Source organism: Astyanax mexicanus, chromosome 2 (assembly GCF_023375975.1).
Source record: "Astyanax mexicanus isolate ESR-SI-001 chromosome 2, AstMex3_surface, whole genome shotgun sequence".
NCBI lineage: Eukaryota > Metazoa > Chordata > Actinopteri > Characiformes > Acestrorhamphidae > Astyanax > Astyanax mexicanus.
The window spans coordinates 52,609,816-52,628,539 of record NC_064409.1 but is presented as its reverse complement, the minus strand read 5'-3'; the positions used below and the strand labels follow the sequence as shown (position 1 = coordinate 52,628,539).

Here is an 18,724-nt window from a genome sequence, read left to right as displayed (position 1 = left end):
GGCGGAGTGGCAGAAATGTGTATGTTGTGGGCAGTCCGGGATTAGAACAAGCTATTTTTGGCGGGAACAGGCGGTAATGTGACTAAAACAAGCAGAGCGGGCAAGAGCGGGTTTAAAAAAGCAGTCCTGTGCAGACTTCTAGCGTTCAAAAAACACATGGACTGTTACCGTAGAGATGCTAATACAGGATTTTACACAAGTGAAAAGGTAATGAAGCTGTTATTTTCAGGTAAAGTTGCTATTAAATGTAGCTTTTAAACAGATGGTTTACATGTAACTGCAGAGCCCCTCCCTCGCTGTGAGATTTAGCAGCGGGACCGGGGTGCAGCTGATTTTAAGATATGGATATACGGCGATTTTTTTTTTTTCTAAAAGAAAGGTAATGGTATCTAATCATGTAAACTGTGATGATATGTTTCTGATAGCTGGTTAAAAAAAACACGTCTCTGAATCAGCACACAGTTTAAACTGTGATTAATAAACTGCAGCTGTGTGAACTTTGGAATTACCTAGATTGGGAGTCAAGGTTAAAAAAAAAAAACTATATATGTTATGTTCAACTTGCCCTGTACCTGATCAGCTAATCACTATTTCATTTTCAAACTGTGACTATTAATTTAGGATTACAGGACTTACTGTAACCTATAATGTTAATTAACGAAAATTAATTTAGCTAACTAGTTAACTAGAAGCTGGATGTAGGGGATAGACAGAATGTAGTACAACACTGGGTAATGTTGGTAGTTTAAAGCAGTTTCTTAACCCTAATCACTGCCATAAAACTGTGTTTTTTTCATCAGATCCAACTGACCAGCTAATAAACAATCATTTATTGAGTTTACCTGTTAAAATCTCTTAGCCCCCTATGGATCCTAAATTAATCATTATGTATATCCAGCAGTTTATTAGACACATCATACCACCACTTACTTTATTAAGAGAAAGCTGTAGAATATGCAGAACAGTGGGAGTATATGCAATAGAATATGTAAGAACAGGGTTAAGAAACACTGATCTAATCTGATTTCTGTTCATATGTAGTTAACAGTAAGACCACATGTCCTGACGTTTATATTAACTTCTGCCAAAAAATCTCTATAAAACGTAGTTACATTCTCTCAGTAGAAAGAAGAGCTCTCAGTAGAAAAAAAAATGAAAGCGTAGGACCCAAAGTTTTTTTTTTTAAAGAGTGGAGAAAACGTAAATATACAACAGAATTGACGTACAATAATAATAATAATAATAATAATAATAATAATAATAATAATAATAATAATAATAATAATAATAATAACCAAATCTGTTATATTATTTTAAATAGTAGGTGATAACTGATCAGTTTTTGTGCTATGTATATAATTCAGACATTGCATGCATATTTTTTTTCTAACACCAGTAAATGTAATGTGGAGTAACATGTTTAGGTTGTAAAGTCACCTTTTCTTGGATGTAACTAATTATAAAAAAAATACAGAAAAAAATGATTATTTGTGATAAAAAATAATTCCACAAATGTTGTTCTAGGAAACTATAGGGTGGGCTTTGGTTTCCCCCCCAATATCAAGCCCGCTACTACGCCCTTGTGTAAATCTCAAAGCAAACCCTCACGCAATAAAACAGAACTCTGTACATAACATATGTTTCAAACACAAATGTAGCTGTAGTTTGTAAAAAAAAATTCTGCTTCCCTAGCTAACAGAGAACTTATAAAAACGTTTAACTAGCAGTGTTCTGAAAAGGTTCCAGGAAAGTTAGCCTGTCCTTACAGTAGTAATGTTCCAGAAACGTTCTGAAGACCTGTGACATACTATTGCTTTGCCTCACAAGATTATTAGAATGTTTCTATTATAATGTTCCTAGCTAGACAAATACTAATATTATGGAAACTTTAAAAGTAAGTTCTTTAAATAAAAAATTTAAACAGCGACACAAGTGACTTTACCAGAACATTTAAAAGTAACGTTAAATAAAAACATTCTAAAAACAAACATAAAACTTGACAGATTAAAGGGTCTAAGAACGTTAATTGTACATTCAGAAAACATTCAACTAACCAAAAATGGTTTTACACTAAATAGGATAGGTTATTCCAGATATTATTTTCTAAAATAAATAATTAACTAGTTAATTGTGTATGTTTATAGAGGTAAAAATAAACCTTTTTTGTTACGTTTACAGTGTCATTCACAGTTCAGCATATAGTGAAACGTTTGGACAAATGTGTAATCATGTTAAAATGAAAAAAATATATATACAAAGTACAAACAATGATAAAAAATAACACATAGACAATATACAACTAAGATGTGTGCAGCAGGTGTGCAATGTGGGAGAATAGGATGAGGATATAATTATGAGAAAAAGTGTGTCAATGCAGAGACACTGTTTAAAAAATTGAAGTAACTTGTCATAAAATGTATATGTTGTTATTTTACAATCAGTATGTTTTTCTGTTTTTAATCAACAATAATTGTGTACATGTTAGAGAAAGTAAGAATAATTATTTATATTATCATACATTAATAATAACAATAATAAAACAATAAATGAAAATTACCTTTAATTGTTTAATGGTTTTGGAACTAAATCTGTCACATATATGGATGAAATAGCACATTACATCCAGGGTACTGAACAAAATCTGATGCAACATCTGCACATGCTGCTTTGTATATATGAAGTAGCTCTAAACATCCAAATTGTATATAATTCTATATAGCTTACAAAACCTACTAAAGAACCCTTGAAAAACTTCTTTAATAGTGTAGAGGTCATAATAGGGGTCAGTAGGGGTACATGATACGCAGAATTCTAAACACTGTAGAGCAACTGGACCATGCAGCATTTTGGTCCAAGCTCTGTCCTTTATTGTGCTTTCACATGGGAATGCTGTACCATCTCTTCTGCATAGCTTTGTGTGTGTGTGTGTGTGTGTGTGCATGAGTGCCTCAGCCTCTGCTAGCAAATGTGAACAGAGTTGCAGCGACTCATTCTCTTTTGGCACCTCATTATGACTCCATAGACACACTAAAGAAAGAGAGAGCACATTAGAAACTTCCGTGCTGCGCTACAAAAAGCCGCCTGTGTGCCGGCCTCCAGCGCCATTGTTCCCTCTAATTCATGGAGTCTGGCCCACCATCGACAATATGAAGTGCGAGTGGGGGGACAGCTATTGAGAGCGTTCTGTTTTTAAAGGGTCGGAGAGAGAAAGGACAGAGAGACCTCTCACAGCTGGCCCACTGAGCACTGCATCTTAGCCCGCTCTTTATGGCCCTTCTATGAGGCCTCTGGTCTTCTTTCAGTGGTCTTTAAAAAAAGGGTGAGGGACTTCAAATGGATTCACTTGAAACCAGAGTTAGAAAGCTTGAAGATCATAATAGCACGGCAATTCCTGCGTTCTCATTTGAGAAAGCCATTCGCAGTGAAAATGATTGAGAGACGCTTGATGTCTGGCATTGAGGAGGCTGAGGAATGTGAGATGTGTGCCGAGCTTTATGGGATTATTTTATTGAGCACACAGAAGCAAAAGGACAGCTTAATTATACTAAGCATTTAGCGTTTGCCATTATTGTTTAGAAGTTCAGAAGGACTATTTAAATTTAGACTTGAACTCTCACCTTCTGGTGCACCATGAGGAACAGCCATTGTGATTTGATATAGGCATATAGATCTATCATTAAACGTTTCCTAGAACCCTTATAGAACCTTTTAAACTAAGTGGGTTTGTGCGTAGGCCCAAAGTTCTGTTCCTGACTCTCATACAGCTCTGGAAAAAATCTTCAGTTTCTGAATCAGTTTCTCTGATTTTGCTATTTATAGGTATATGTTTGAGTGAAATGAACATTATTGTTTTATTCTATAAACTACGGACAACATTTTTCCCAAATTTCAAATAAAAATATTGTCATTTTGAGCATTTATTTGCAAAAAATGAGAAATTTCTGTAATGCCAAGAAAACAAGTTCATTTTCATAAAGTTCAGAAATCAATTCTTGGTGGAATATCCATGTATTTTAAGCATGTTCTCCTCCACCAGTCTTACACACTGCTTTTAGATAACTTTATGTTTTCAGTTTACTTTAGGTTTTCAGGTTGGTAAAATCAAAGAAACTTATCATTATTATTCATCATTAAGTGGTCTCTTATTTTTGTCCATAGCTGTTTAATTACACCACTTACAGATTGTCTTAATAGTTGGTTATTTAAATTAGTAGTTGGTTAACATGAATTGTTATAAGCCAGCAATTTAATGGATTAAAATCAAGTAAAGTTGTTTTTTAATCATTCCACTAGTTCATTCATTTTACAGTGTACCATCTCCCATAAAATATTGAAAACAGAAAATAATTTTAAAGACATTTGCATATATTTTTTTTCAAACAATAAGTAAAAAAGATGAAACTGGTAATGGTAATGTTTTATTTCCATAGCTCCAGCAGTACACGCAGAGGTAGCTCAATAGTACTGTGTTCAGCTTCATCCATCTCTTCTCTGTCTCTACTGCAGCTGCATTCCATCGCAAAGGCTGCAATCGGGTCTCGTCTCTTTCAACCGCAGTAAAAAGGTTTTTACAGGTAAAAATAAGGATAAAAACATAATGTGCTCCAGAGTCTTTGTTTTCTTGCAACTTTGCCCATTTTTTGATGCTGTTGCTTGATTTGTGGGTAAATAAGGGGAGCAAAGGCATCAGTTACATCATTTACTTTCTTAGAATCGATAGAAATGTTGGTTGCATTACTTGGCTGTATATAAAAGGGTCCGTCTATAAGGTAGGGGCTGAGTGCACCACAATTAATGTAGTATGTTTTGGAATGGTTTGGAAGTGTGGTCTGGGATACAAGCATGAATTCCTCCAGAGTGTATTACCAAAAGAGGTGAATAAGCACCATAAGTGCTGTGTCTTCATTGCCCCAGGTAGAAAGTTATATCTGCACCACTTCCATAATGGTAATGTAACATTGTTGCTACAGCTTAAAAATCACTTTAGCTATTTTTCTTCCTCTTTATTGATGTAAACATAAAACTATACAGTAATTATCATAGCTACATATTAGGTCAGTAATTAAATTAATGCAAAAAATAACCAGTTAAATATATATGTCTAGCATTTATTTACAAATATCAACAATTCATTTCAGATAATGTGTTGCTATGACATAAAACAGAGATTATCTGTTAACATTGAGTTTTTTTTGGCAGATTAATGCACTGAAGTGCATTATTATGGTTCAATTATTTGAAATTGAAGAACACACAAAAACACTTTAGAATAATTGATACATTTCCCATTAGATTAAATAACTTTATTGGATACAATAATCATTAGGTGCAGCACTAGATATTAAGCCAAAAGCTGTGAAAGTCAGATGGATTACGCTTTATTCCACTGCTGTGTCTTTCACCCCATATCTGTCATAAGGTACTCCTGTCCTGGTAGGCCACACAAAAGCCCACCTCACCCACCCAGCTCCTCATAGTTAACCGTAAACACATTACATATTCATCACCATACAGCAGGTCCTCCACCAGCGAGGGGGGAATAAAACTGCAAATTTGATTACAAGCGCCCTTTGGCTCTGCGGCCGAGGCACAAAGGGCCCGGCTGTCTGGGGCGATTACCATGCCCAGCATGAGGTGATGTTTTACCCCACAGAATCCCCCTGCGCCCCTTGCACCGGGACATGCCTGTTTAGTGCGGGCCAGCGCTCTTTCTGCTCGTTTGGCCCTGCTGGAGACCCTGCTCAAAAGGATCCTTGCTTAAAGAAGACTTTCACACTGACTGCGCTTCAGTGTAGCTAGTTAAGGGAGCTCATTCGAGCCGCTGTAATGTTAAAGCGATTGGCTGCCCCTGTGCTGCTTCTGTTTCATTTTGGTTCAGCTTTGATACTTGTTGCCAGTAACAGGATCATTTACTTTAACGTATGAAGTACGCAGGAAGTAAGCAGGTGTAAACAAAGGGTTCTGTAGACCGATTTTGATTTTATTACATGAATCATATTTTATGTGAGTAGATGTATGTGATCTCTTTCTTCCGATGAATGCAGCATTTTAAAACATCTGAAATTCTTTTTTAACCATACATTTGAGCCTAGATCCATTTAGGAACCCTTATTTAAAGCTTAAAGCTTAAACAAAACAAAACAAAAAAACCCAGAAAGAGCTCTACCACCTCTACAAAACTTCAGTCAAGTCTAAAATCTGTTTTAGTAATAATTTCACAACTGAATGAGTAATGTGTTATTCCAGGGCCTAGGCACAGCCAAATGGACTTTTTATGACAGCTTTTTTTTTAAAGCTTTCAAATCACATGACATTTTGTCAGTATATTGCTCAAACTGGACTCATTTCAGCTCACACTTAAAAGAAATTCTTGAAACACATTTCTACCAGCTTCCCCAGTCACTGTGACACCTGACGTCATGGCTGTGGAAGCTGCTCCAGGATTGAGAGGAAACAAAAAGAATGAAAGACAAGCTGTCATTCTGGTGAATTCTCCCAGTATCCATTCTGTAATGCACATAGTGGAGTAAACTGGAGTTGTTTTTATCTTAAAAGTGAAACAACTGACAAAGACAGAGGAGATTTGATTGAGTTTGAAAGAATTTTGATAAAGTTTTAGCAACCAATGAATTAACATATTCAAAATGATGATCTTAATACAAATAACTCAGCTGACCACCAGCCTCAATAGATGTTGTCATATAGTAAACTATTGGTTGTAACATTAAATGGACAAAATTCTATTTTATAAAGTAACCAAATCGGTGTCTGCTAAACCGGTGTTTTTCTTGTGTAAAGTTATAAAGCAACTGGCTCACTAATCTCATATTCATTTGTCAAAATGTGGCTGTTTGAACTTTTATCTGCATAGTAAATTAATCCACATTGTCCATAACCGTAAAGCCACTGACAACAGAGGCGTTTATAATAAGCTGCAATAGACTGTGGGGCAGATAGTTTTATAGGCTGACTCATGATGGGCTTTTCAATAGGTGCCTCTGAAAAAGATACAACTATTTACTGCTCCTGGACTCTGTTTGGTGTGCAAGTTAAACTTTGGTCAGGAGTCCATTGTCTCCAATGTCTATCATTTAATGGCCGCGTTGACATAATGAATGAAGTGGTCCCACCTTCTGTCCAGCAGAAAGGCCCTACTCTTATCTCCTTTCACAATCACACTGCAGTAGCTCAGCCAATCAGGGCCGAGCTTTGGGTGCCCGTGGGCAAAAGAGGGAAAGGAGTTATTGTTTTCTTTCTGCTTTTTAATGAAGTTTACCCTGTCGCTCTTTCAGGAAAATGTTAGCAGCCTGGAAAACTCTGCCAGGCACTGTGGATCTGCTACAGAAGGAGGGAATTCATGAGGAAGAGGGGATCAGAGAATGATGGCTGAATCTCCGTCGAGGCATCCTGGGTTTGGCCGTTCTGGGAAGAGTTTTCTTATTGATAATCTGCTACGACCTTCCACTAAATCACCAGCTTCTCAAAACTTACCTGCTGCTGCTGCTGCTGCACAGAAAAGGTGCTTTTCTGGGCTGGTATGTGGACCACTGGGACTGGGTCAGAAGAGCACATGGGGAGCCTCATTTGGAGCTCAGCAGAACAGTCGTCAAGAAGTGGAGAGAGAGCCAGTCAAAGCTCATTCAGGTAAGATGATTTTTTGACATCTTATTCTTGCATGGAGTGGAGCTGGTTTGAATGTAGATGGGGGTAAAAGCCGGCCTATTTATTATTGCTCACAGTAGTGCTGCAGGAAATTTTGGAAAAGGTGTAATGAGAGAACGCAATGTTTTTTTCTCAATTCATTAAGAGACGTTTTTATTTTTATTTTCAGTTTAGACATTTATTTTATAGTTGTTTTAGTTTAGCAGAATTTATTAATATTATTTTGTATAAAAATAAAGACATTTATAAATGAGCAACTGGCTACATTAATCACATCTCTAAGTTTTGATCATTTAGAGTCTTTGTAAAGTCTTTCTAATAAAAAAAAATATATATATATCATCAGTGCATCTTTTTAACCATTTACCCATCCTGTTATGTTGTGGTTCAAACTGACTCTTTTCAAACTTTGGAGCATAAAATCTGTTGGGATTAATTAGAGTAATAAACTTGTAAATACCTGAATTGTTTTATTTTTATGGGTCAGTTTGTAGTGGCAATAGATTCTTTAAAGGCTAAAAGTATCAAAATATAACAAATTAAGGCCAAATGATTGACATAATTATCCCAATTAATGTGTATTATTATAAATATAAGACTACTTTTTTATAAATATAAGACTACTTTTTTATAAATATAAGACTACTTTTTTATAAATATAGACTACTTTTAACTGCTTTAGGATTCTTAAATTTAAACTGGAACACATGTCTGTTACTTACACTTTAACACAACAGGAGGGTTAATAGAATGTTTAGGTTCCCAAAGTTTATTACCAGTTTAACTAAGTGGGATGATGAGAAAGCTTCAGCTCTAAGATAAATCACATTAATGTGATTACTGAAAAGTAACAATTACGTGTTTTTATTTGATTTGCTTCATAGAACAAAATTGCTTTTTTTAAAAACAGTCTCATTTAAAAAAAGTTCTATAATAATTAAACCATGTTGTGTATTTATTGATTCTATATATATATTCTATATATTTTCTTGTGATAAATGTTTGCATAGATAAAAGTTGTACATTAAAGCAAGTACAACTTTTATCTATGCAAAATGTTATCACAAGAATGTATGTGCCATTCAATTTAACAGTTACATTCATTTATGATCTTAAAATTTAAAATAAAATAAAACTTAATTTTTTAGCCAAAGCAGGAAATATTTTTGGTTTCACTGTTTAGATATTCTATAAAGCATGTCTGTCTAACTTGACTATTTAAAGACTTTAAAATTAAAGATAACTTTCACTGTTCTTACTGGTTAGTACCAAAACCCACTATCGTACAGTATAACACCTACAAAGTAATAACAGCATTTTAAAAATACAATTTAAATTGATTCATTAGCAACCAAACAATATAACATAGCTAAATGATTTTTCAACATTATTAAAATACTATAGACAAATAATTTCAGGTTCAGGTGTATATAGCTTTAATTATTTATGTGGATAAAAAATTGCTTTTATTTATTTTTAATGCATTGTTTTTATGGTCAGAATGATGAGGTGTCCAAAACATTATCCTTATGATTTAACAAAGTGTGAGATTTATAACACTTTTAACATACCAATGATGTGATAATACACAGTTCTGGAAAAAAATAAGAGACCACTTAAAAATGTTGAGTGTCTTTGATTTTACCAAATAAAGATTAGTTATCAAAAACCAGTGTGTAAGACTGGTGGAGGAGAACATGTCAATATGCATGAAAATTGGATTGTTCCACCAAATATTAATTTCTGAACTCTTAAAACTTTATAAATATGAACCAGTTTTTTTGCATTATTTGAGGTCTGAAAGCTCTGCAAATTTTTTGTTATATCAGTCATGTCTCATTTTCTACAAATAAATGCTTTAAATGACAGTATTTTTATTTGGAATTTGGGAGAAATGTTGGCCGTAGTTTATAGAATAAAACAACAATGTTTATTTTACTCAAACATAAACCTATAAATTGCAAAATCAGAGACCGATTTAGACACTGAAGTGGTCTCTTTTTTCCAGAGCTGTATATTTATTATAATTATAGCATTTTGTAGTATATTCAGTGTTGCACATTAAAAAAAAATCGCTTAATCTCTACTTTGCACTCTATTAAATATTTTTTTACATTTATTCTATATATTGTGTAAGTGAAGTGTATATATTACTATTTATAATTGTATTTATATTATAAATGATCAGATTACTTTAGATGTAAGTTTGATGTGTTACATAGACTCTCACTGCATATCAACACTTTTACTCTAAAAAAAAAAACATTTTGGAATCAAAACTCTGAAAAGTTGAATAATTACTGATTTATAACATACCAAAAATATTACACACCCAAATAATTCTAATCAAACAGTCAAGGATGACTTTGACTTCTCTTATGAAATGATCAGCTTCATTACACAGCATCTTACAGCTCACTTCCAATGAATGTGTACAGGTTAATTAAGGGTTGTGTGTGTTGGTTGATTACTGAGTGATTATGCATTCTGATGATGAGTGTGTGCTGCTGTGTGTAACAGTGATGATGCTGTGTGCGTCTCCTCTCATCCACCCGTGCTGCGGCGGCTCCACACCACTGACCTGCTCTCTTCCCCTCCTTTCTGGCTCCAGTGAGTTTATCACAAACACACACAGACACACACACACACACACACACACACACACACACATGGAGTCAGTGATTCAACGGCTAATAGCTAATTCTTCTCTAATACGCACACCACTGCATAGCTATTCATCAATCATGCCTATTTAGTAGGGGGACGCTTTTGGATGCTTTTATGACCATGTAGAGCCACACACACACACACACACACTTAGAAAGAGAGAGAGAGAGAGAGAGAGAGAGAGAGAGAGAGAGAGGAGAGAGAGCAAGAGCACAAAAAGACCACACCTCCTGTTTTCTGCCAGAGTAGGTTAGAATTGATATTAAGTGCACCATAATGGCCAAAGCCATTCTTTCCCCCTCTGTGTTCAATGGGCTTCAGCCAGCCTGCTTTGTATGCCTGCTCTCCATTTCTTAACTGCCAGCAGTGTGTGTTGTCCCCTTGATATTTAGAGTACAAATGCAGTAACAGGATTGGCTGTTTAAGTTCGATGGTTGGAGATAAAAAGTATGCATATGTGCTCCATCTGTCCAAAAAGTCTGTAGGCACCTGCTTATCCAACAATTCGTCTGATATCAAGGGGTTTAAAAAGAGGTTTGTCCCTATTTTACTGCAGCATCAGTCACTACTCTTCAGGGAAGGCCTTCCATTAGTTTGAGGACTATTGATAGCTGTGCAGATTTGATTGCATTCAGCTACAAGAGCATTAGTAAGGTCATGTACTGTGTTCTGGACCACTACCACCACTCCCCTTTAACGTTATTTATAGGTATTTAAGATAATTATGCTTCATTGTTGTATAGGCCAAAATCTGGGGTCTATATCACTATATAACTACTGGTCAATGTTTGACATGTTGGGCAAGGTGACCCACAAGATCATCATGTTTAGATGTAACTTGTCTACAGTGTCCTTTTGGATTTGCAATGGTTTGAAATGGAGATTCGAACCTGCTCATTGTGCACATTTGAACATTGTAAATTCATATACATGCTAAAATAATTGGAAAGGCAGTATGTAAATTGATTATAAAATGTTAACCCAGAGGAGTGCTTGGGAACACCCACACCTATAAATTGTGAGGTGCTATGTTGTGAGTGAGGTAGCAGATTGGCTAGTGTGCTCATCGCAAGGCCATGTAATTATCAGGACGTTAAACAGTCCTCAATCTACAGTGTCATGTGTGTACCAGGAATGCATCATAGAATGCATTACGACCCACAGTGAACAGTGGCAGTGGGTGGTAATGATCATGAATGGAGATATCTGTGATTTTGGCAGAAATCACATCCATATTCAATGCAGAAAGCCCTGTGTGCATATCCAGCTGCTCAGTTCAGTTTCTTTAGCTTCCATGGGTCATGGCAAAAAAGCCGGAGACACTACACAAGTTCCATATCTCATGACATTGGTCACTGCACTGTTTACTGTGGATGGTAATGCCTTCTAAGATGTATTACATTGGGGCAACCACTGTTAAGCTTTGCATAAACTCCAATAATTCATGTTGCCTTGCCATGAGCATGCTGGCCAGTTTTCGATTTCTCTCACTAGTGTTGGTGTTTCCCAATCATCCCCTGTGGTAACACTTAATAATTAGTTTAAAATTACACTGTTCCAAAACTTTTGGCACATCAGTGTATATCGTGAGTAGTTTTTGATGATATCTGTGCTCTGTATCTATATACAAATGTACTAGAAAAAAAAGACTACTAGTATCAATTTCCAGAAATAAGATATGGATAATATATGTATTATGTGGTGATCCCTTTCTACCTTAAAGAAACTCCTGAAGACAAGGCACTTCATAGAGCACTTATTTTCGTACCTCTAACTTACCTCTAACAACTAACTACTTCTAACCTCATGTCCTTCTTCCCCTCCTTTTTTCTCTATCCCACTATTTCCCTTTGGCCTCCTTTAGACCCTGTCTAAAATTGTTTTTGGTTTTTTTTTACCTTGAACCTCTATGTCCTCTATATTACTAAACTTACATCATTATTGTAAGTCGCTTTGGACAAAAGCATCTGTCAAATCTAATGAAATTTTCCTCAAGGCACTAATGAGAAAAGTTGCCTTTTCCCACTGATCTCACAGCAGCTCAGTGGTCTCTCGTTCAGAATGGATGAGGTAAGGATGTGGGACAACACACTGGCCTCAGTGCAGTGCGGAAAAAAGCAACAACTCCCTCATCTGTACAACCTTGCCCTCCATCTCCCTACTGCCACATAATACCCCCCAACAACCCTCCCTTAAAAAAAACTTTTTAGTGGCTTGACACTTTCCCACAGCGCCCCTCACACACACAATGCGGCTTTGCCCCGTGACCAATTGGATCTTTCAGCCGGGCCGCACACACGCGACCCCACTGCTATTTTTCACCACAGCAATGAACTCCGCTTGAGGGAGTAGTTGCTTTTCCTTGCTGCACTGGGACCAGTGTGCGTCTCCTAAATCCAAACCTCGGCCATTCTTAACAAAGCCTAAAGAGCTGCTGTGAGATCAGTGGAGAAAAGGGACACTTTTCTCAACACAATGAAGGCCTGCAAACCTACATTCCTATGCAGAGAGAGGGAGGGATTGCTTCTCCGGCCTTTTTGTTGCGCCCGATAAAAAGCCGGGCCCTGAAAATCCGCCTCCTCTTTTCTCCTGTCCCTCACGTGCTGGTCTCTGTCTGTTTTGGGCCCCTTCTCCGGGGAGGAATAATGCGCTCAATAGCGATGACTTTTATAGACTTATTGGAGCTCATCTTCCCATAGAGAGAGCGACTGTGTACCTGTGGGTGAAAGGATGGAGTGAGGGATGGCTGGTTGCTGAAGGGACAGCGGAGGAATAGAAAAAGGGGCTTTTGTTGAGCTAAAAGGGAGATTTTGAGGGCACAAAAGAGCGAGGGGGGGGGGGAATAAGTAGCCCGCTCGTGAGGTGACCCACTAATAGGGCGTTTAAGTGGAAACTATTGATCCAGAATGATGGACTAGAGAGCGTGACTAACAGTCTTACTTGCTGCTTCGAAGGTGGTCAGTGCGGCGATTTGTTGGACAGATTAAGGACGTATTGTTGAATAGACTGGGGGAAATTGTGCTGCTTGACTTTTTGTTAAGCCTGCACCTGTGATTGAAAAAGCGTGGGATTGCTGCTTACAGCCCTTCTATTTCTCTATCACTCACAGATTCTCCTTCTCTCTCTCTCTCTCTCTATCTCTTTCTCTCTCATACACACACACTTACACAAACATTCAATGTCTATCTCTCTGTCACACTCTTGTATCTCTGTCTTGCTTTTTCTCTCTTTCCTAGTCATTTATTTCCTCACATTCTCTCTTTTGCAATTTCTCTCTCGGACATTCTCCATTCTCTCTCAAATTCTCTCTTACATTCTCTCTCCCCTGGCCACTTGGTGTGTCTTGAATCAGAATCATAATTATATAACCAGATGTTTCTCGATCCAAGCCACATAAACATGCAATGTGAAACACGCATTTGAAACTAGGGGTGGGCGATATGGCTCTAAAATAATATCACGATATTTCAGGGTATTTTTGCGATAACGATATACTTGGCGATATAGGAAAACTAAAATAATTCATTCATTTCAGGAATATAGTATAATAGTATAACAGAATAATCATAATGTGGCAAATAAATAATATAGCATAAAATAATATAATGCAGCAAATAATATTGCAGAATATTTAGTGCATGCATATAAACTGCAAACTAAAACAATTATACAATAAATACACCTAAAGCTTCACAGTAAATAATAGACTACTTTTAAGACAGAACAGCCCTATTATCACAATATGGATTTTTAATATCATGATATTTCTGTGTATATATATTTCGATATATTGTATACGATATAATATTGCCCACCCCTATTTGAAACAGATACAAATCCCATTACTTAGCACACCTGTCTCTCCAAGATGCATTGAACAACCCTAACTCCTATTAGTACAACTGGAACACCAGTAATAACTGATGTGCAACAAGTGAATTTGCATATTGGATTTTAGTATTAATAAACACACATTACCAAGTGTAAATAGGTGTAGTTCAAATCTAATCAAGATACAATCCAGATATTAAAAAGTGACCAGGTGTAAACACGGTCATTCTCTTTCACACACTTTATCTAAAACCCTGGTTTCAGTGATCAGATTTTGTATCTATTTTTTTTAGATTGAATTAGGTTTGAAACACAGATGAGATTAGTGAACATATTATATTCTATAGTTTTTGCTCTAGTTAGATAGTTTATTATTTTGGACAATAAAGAAAGGTTCTGTAAATGATTATGATTGCCTCAGGTGGTACCACAGCATCTTAAGCAGCATCTGTTCTCATTATACACTGAATAGCTCAAATTTTCAGCCTAGACCTCCTCTACAAACCCATCTGTGCATTCCACACTCGCAGTCCCATACCTGCGCACATACACACACACACACACACACACACACACACGTTTATTTACAGTATATATGTCACTCTGTCTGTGTGTGTGTCTCTCTCAGTTCATGAGTGGATCACATAATAAGAGAACAGACAGTTCTCCAGGGTCAGAATGTAATGACACTGCATGAGTGAAGAGACCATCTGGATAGCATTCAGCTACACAGACAATTTTAGAACATTTTGTTCAAAGCACACACACACATTCTGCTCTAGACACACAATCATATTCCCCAATTACCATTCTGTGTATCAACCTGACACATAGGAACTCAGACAGCCCCATAGACACAAGCTCATTAAAATGTCTGTCCTCCTGGGAGCTCTAGACTCTGCTGTGTGGGTGTGTTTAATATGGGTTTTACACACTGGCCAAACAACACCTCAGCACAGAAATTTATCTAAGGCTTCTTTATCTAGTATTTAATACACTCATCTTCTGCTAGTCAAACACACACAAACTCACAAATTTAACCCTGTCTTCTTTCTTGCTCTTTCTCTATCGCTCTTTCAGAGGGCACAGGCCCCAGTGTGTGGAGCCCAGGATCGAATCCTAAACCCCACAGAGGAATCCTGAGGAGAGCTGTGTTCTCAGAGCAGCAGAGGAAAGAACTGGAGAGAACGTTCCGCAGACAGAAATACATCAGCAAAACTGACCGCAACAGACTGGCCACACAGCTATGCCTGAAGGAAACACAGGTAATACACACACACACAAACACAAACAGCCTTGTCTCTACTGAGAGTACTACTTAGTCTGAACCAGTGATTGTATAAGCGTGGACACCCCATTCTCTGTCAAAATTGAAGCAACCACAGCTCTAGTGCCTCTGCTGGCTGGTGGCAGTATGATGTGTAGCTCTGATCATCCTAATTTGTTTCAATGACAAAAAAGCCAATTTTACATCTCGTTTTCTCTCTTTCTCTTTTTTTCATAATTCTATTTCTAATATTTTTCCCATTTTTTTCTTAATTTACATGGCCAATTACTCGACCCACACATTAGGATTCCCCCTATCACTAGTGATGCCCCAACACCAGGATGGGAAAGACTAGCACAAATGTTAAGTCAGCCACAACCTCCTTTTGAACTGCTACAGATGCAGCATTTCCGTGTAGCATCACAGCGCACTCGGAGGAAAGCGCAGCGATTCCAATACATCAGCTCACAGACGCCTTTCTGAGCGCCATCACCTTTTAGAGAGAGAGCAGGGCCAGTTGTGCTCCCTCAGGGCTCCGGTAGCCGATGGCAACTACATAAACAGGATTCGAACTGGTGATCTCCTGATCTTAGTGCCAGTGCCTTAGTCCACTAGACCACTCGGAGCCCCATACTAAGTGTTTTTCTTAACAGTTTTTCTGGCAAATACAAAGTTCTGACTAGGTGTACTTTGGGCAGATGTCTGCTTCTTTAGTTTTTGTAGGACAGCTCAATACAAAAGCTAGTTGACTTCTGTCAACTAATATTATTCTGCTAGTTTATAACTTGTACACAAAAAATGAAATGTTATAAAAATTAAATGAATTACCAGGACATTCACAAATATAATACTTTAATGTCCCTTCTCTTGAATGATCTACGTGACTTTTAAATGCCTTTTCACATATTCTTAAAAGCACCAAAAGCAGAAGTGGCGAGATATAGGATATATAGGAGGTGAGACTGTAGGTACAGCTGTGCTACCTAAAAGCAATCTTAAAACATGTGCATTTAAGCTGCATGTGAAGACATAAAAACACAGATTTATGTGGAGGAATGTATGATTAGGAATCATGTATTGTTATGTATTCAGTGAAGAATGAATCTGTTTTGTAAATTTGCTTTATGTGGCAGCAAGGCTAGAAAACAGGCATTATTTTTCAGAGTAAAATGGCAGAACACAGAGGAAGGCTAATTGGAACCTGCAGGTGTCTGACATTTAATCTTACTTGTTTGATGCGCCCTGAAATGACCTGATACTGCCAGTTTGTTGTCATGAATTTGAGGCAACTTACTGCTGTGTCACTGGCACACCCCACAGCTCTAACTATTAACTATTCAAGCAGTATATTTTCCCACCAAAATGAAGACCTTGTTCATTACGAGTTTGCTGTATACTCACAGTTCGATTTGATAGAAATACATAACTTGTACTTTCACTCAATATGATGCATGATATAAATACATTTCCGCATAAAAAAAATTATATTACAAAGTGAGCAATTTAAATTGAACAGGAACGTATATTATGTCTCATGAATTTTGTAATATCCTATGCAAGCTAAAGAATGCATTGCATTGACCTGTGGGTTTGTTGGGTTGGACAATTCTTGCCAGATACTGCTGGTCACAATCATTAGCACTCACTGCATTGTTCACTGTGTTAAAATAATACATTCTCTTCACAACTTGGAAATGGAATGTCCCATCCATCTGGCACCTACTCCTATATTAGGCTTGAATGATAATTCACATTGCCAGTAGCGATGTACCAACTAATACCAGTGTGGGTGTTCAACAGCCATCCCCTGAGGTAACAATTCTTGGTCATTACAAGCGGCTGTCCCATTACATTTGGCATTCCACTGTAGAAAATTGATGGAAACTGTTAAGGTGATATTTTTATGTGGAAATTCTGTATACTTGTGGTCTCTTCCAATCCAAATCTAACACCCCATGCAGCCAAAAAATACTTATAATTCTAATTTGTTGGATCAGGTTGAGTGGACTAGGGTCAGATCCAATGCCTGCAAAAAAAGGTACCTTGATGTATACATCACTTGAGGTATACACTTGAATCAAGTAAATTCATAATATTTCTTTCTTCTGGGTACAAAAGCATGGTGAACTTTACGGTAGAGCCTAACACAGGGGTGTTTGTTCTCTTTTATCCACAGAAAAATCCAGTGATTCACTTCAGTTTTCATTTCAGACAAGCTGAAGCACTCCTCATTCCATTTGCTTTGATCTGGTGTCTCCAGTGTCTCTTTGAACAACTGATCACATGTGCTCCTGCTTGTTGGAGTATGAGCTTGCAGCCACATCAGGCTCTTTGTGAATAAGATTGAGTGGTCTATAAGTTGTTCTTTATGTTTGTTCATTCCCTGACTTGTATGTTTTGTATGTTTATTTTCTGTTTCAGGTAAAGATCTGGTTCCAGAACCGTAGAATGAAGTGGAGGAACTCAAAAGAGAGAGAGAGCCTGAGCACCCGACCGGCTATGGAGGAGCTGCTGCTCAGGAGCATCCCAGACAGAGAGGGAGAAACAGGACATACCCACACACACCCAGGAGAGGCACAGAGTCTCCACACACACCCAGTAGCTTCTGAGAAATGCTTGAGAGATCACACACACTCTGCCACTCACAGTGTCAAAAGATAAAGGATGTATGCACATCTTTCTCACTTGTTTTTGGTCAGTAAAATTACATTGTGGTAAAAAGTTCTTTTGTACATATACCAAAGCAGACTGAGGTTGTGTTTTTTCTTTTTTGTTTCTGTTTCTGCTTGTTGTATATGAATGTTCACTTTTTTGAGATTGCTAACCCACTAATTCACTGTACTAACAGGTCTACTACTGAAAATTGTCATTGTCATGCAAAACCCTGTATCTTTAAAATGGGAACTGCAGGACAAGGGGGAAAAATGTAGCTTTTAATGGAATGGAATGTAAAAAGATTGCATTCCAAGTCATTTTGGAGCATTTTTATTAGTTCAATCATCATAAAACTTTGACACAGTACAAAAAACAAATGCGGGGGTTATGTGGATTTTGCATGATAATGATGAAATAGAAAAATGCTGTTATGATCACACAGTAGTGCCACTTTTGTACTATGTACATGCGACAGAATACAGAGTATGTTACAGTAGCAAACAGCAACTACAGAAATCAGAACTGAGCATTGTGTATTAGATATGCATTTAATTGTAACCTCCCATGATGGTAATGTAATATTACATGTACAAAATGTTTAATGACTTTTGAAAATAAAGATAAAAATGAGACATCAAAATG

At 37.0% G+C, this 18,724-nt stretch overlaps 1 protein-coding gene across 2 annotated transcripts; it reads left to right on the top strand.

The window, feature by feature from the left end:
• Nucleotides 1-113: 113 nt before the first annotated feature.
• On the top strand, nucleotides 114-18,722 carry dbx2 (developing brain homeobox 2). 2 transcript variants are annotated; one of them, XM_007244407.4, is made up of 5 exons: nucleotides 114-207; nucleotides 7,293-7,644; nucleotides 10,183-10,272; nucleotides 15,241-15,425; nucleotides 17,849-18,722. In XM_007244407.4, exons 2-5 carry the CDS (start codon nucleotides 7,380-7,382, stop codon nucleotides 18,086-18,088), a joined length of 780 nt encoding a protein of 259 aa, XP_007244469.4. In that variant the 5' UTR covers nucleotides 114-207; nucleotides 7,293-7,379; the 3' UTR covers nucleotides 18,089-18,722. The 2 variants fall into 2 exon arrangements, with proteins under 2 accessions (XP_007244469.4, XP_049330490.1); XM_049474533.1 differs by lacking the exon at nucleotides 114-207 and having other exon boundaries at nucleotides 7,227-7,644.
• The last annotated feature ends 2 nt before the right edge of the window (nucleotides 18,723-18,724 follow it).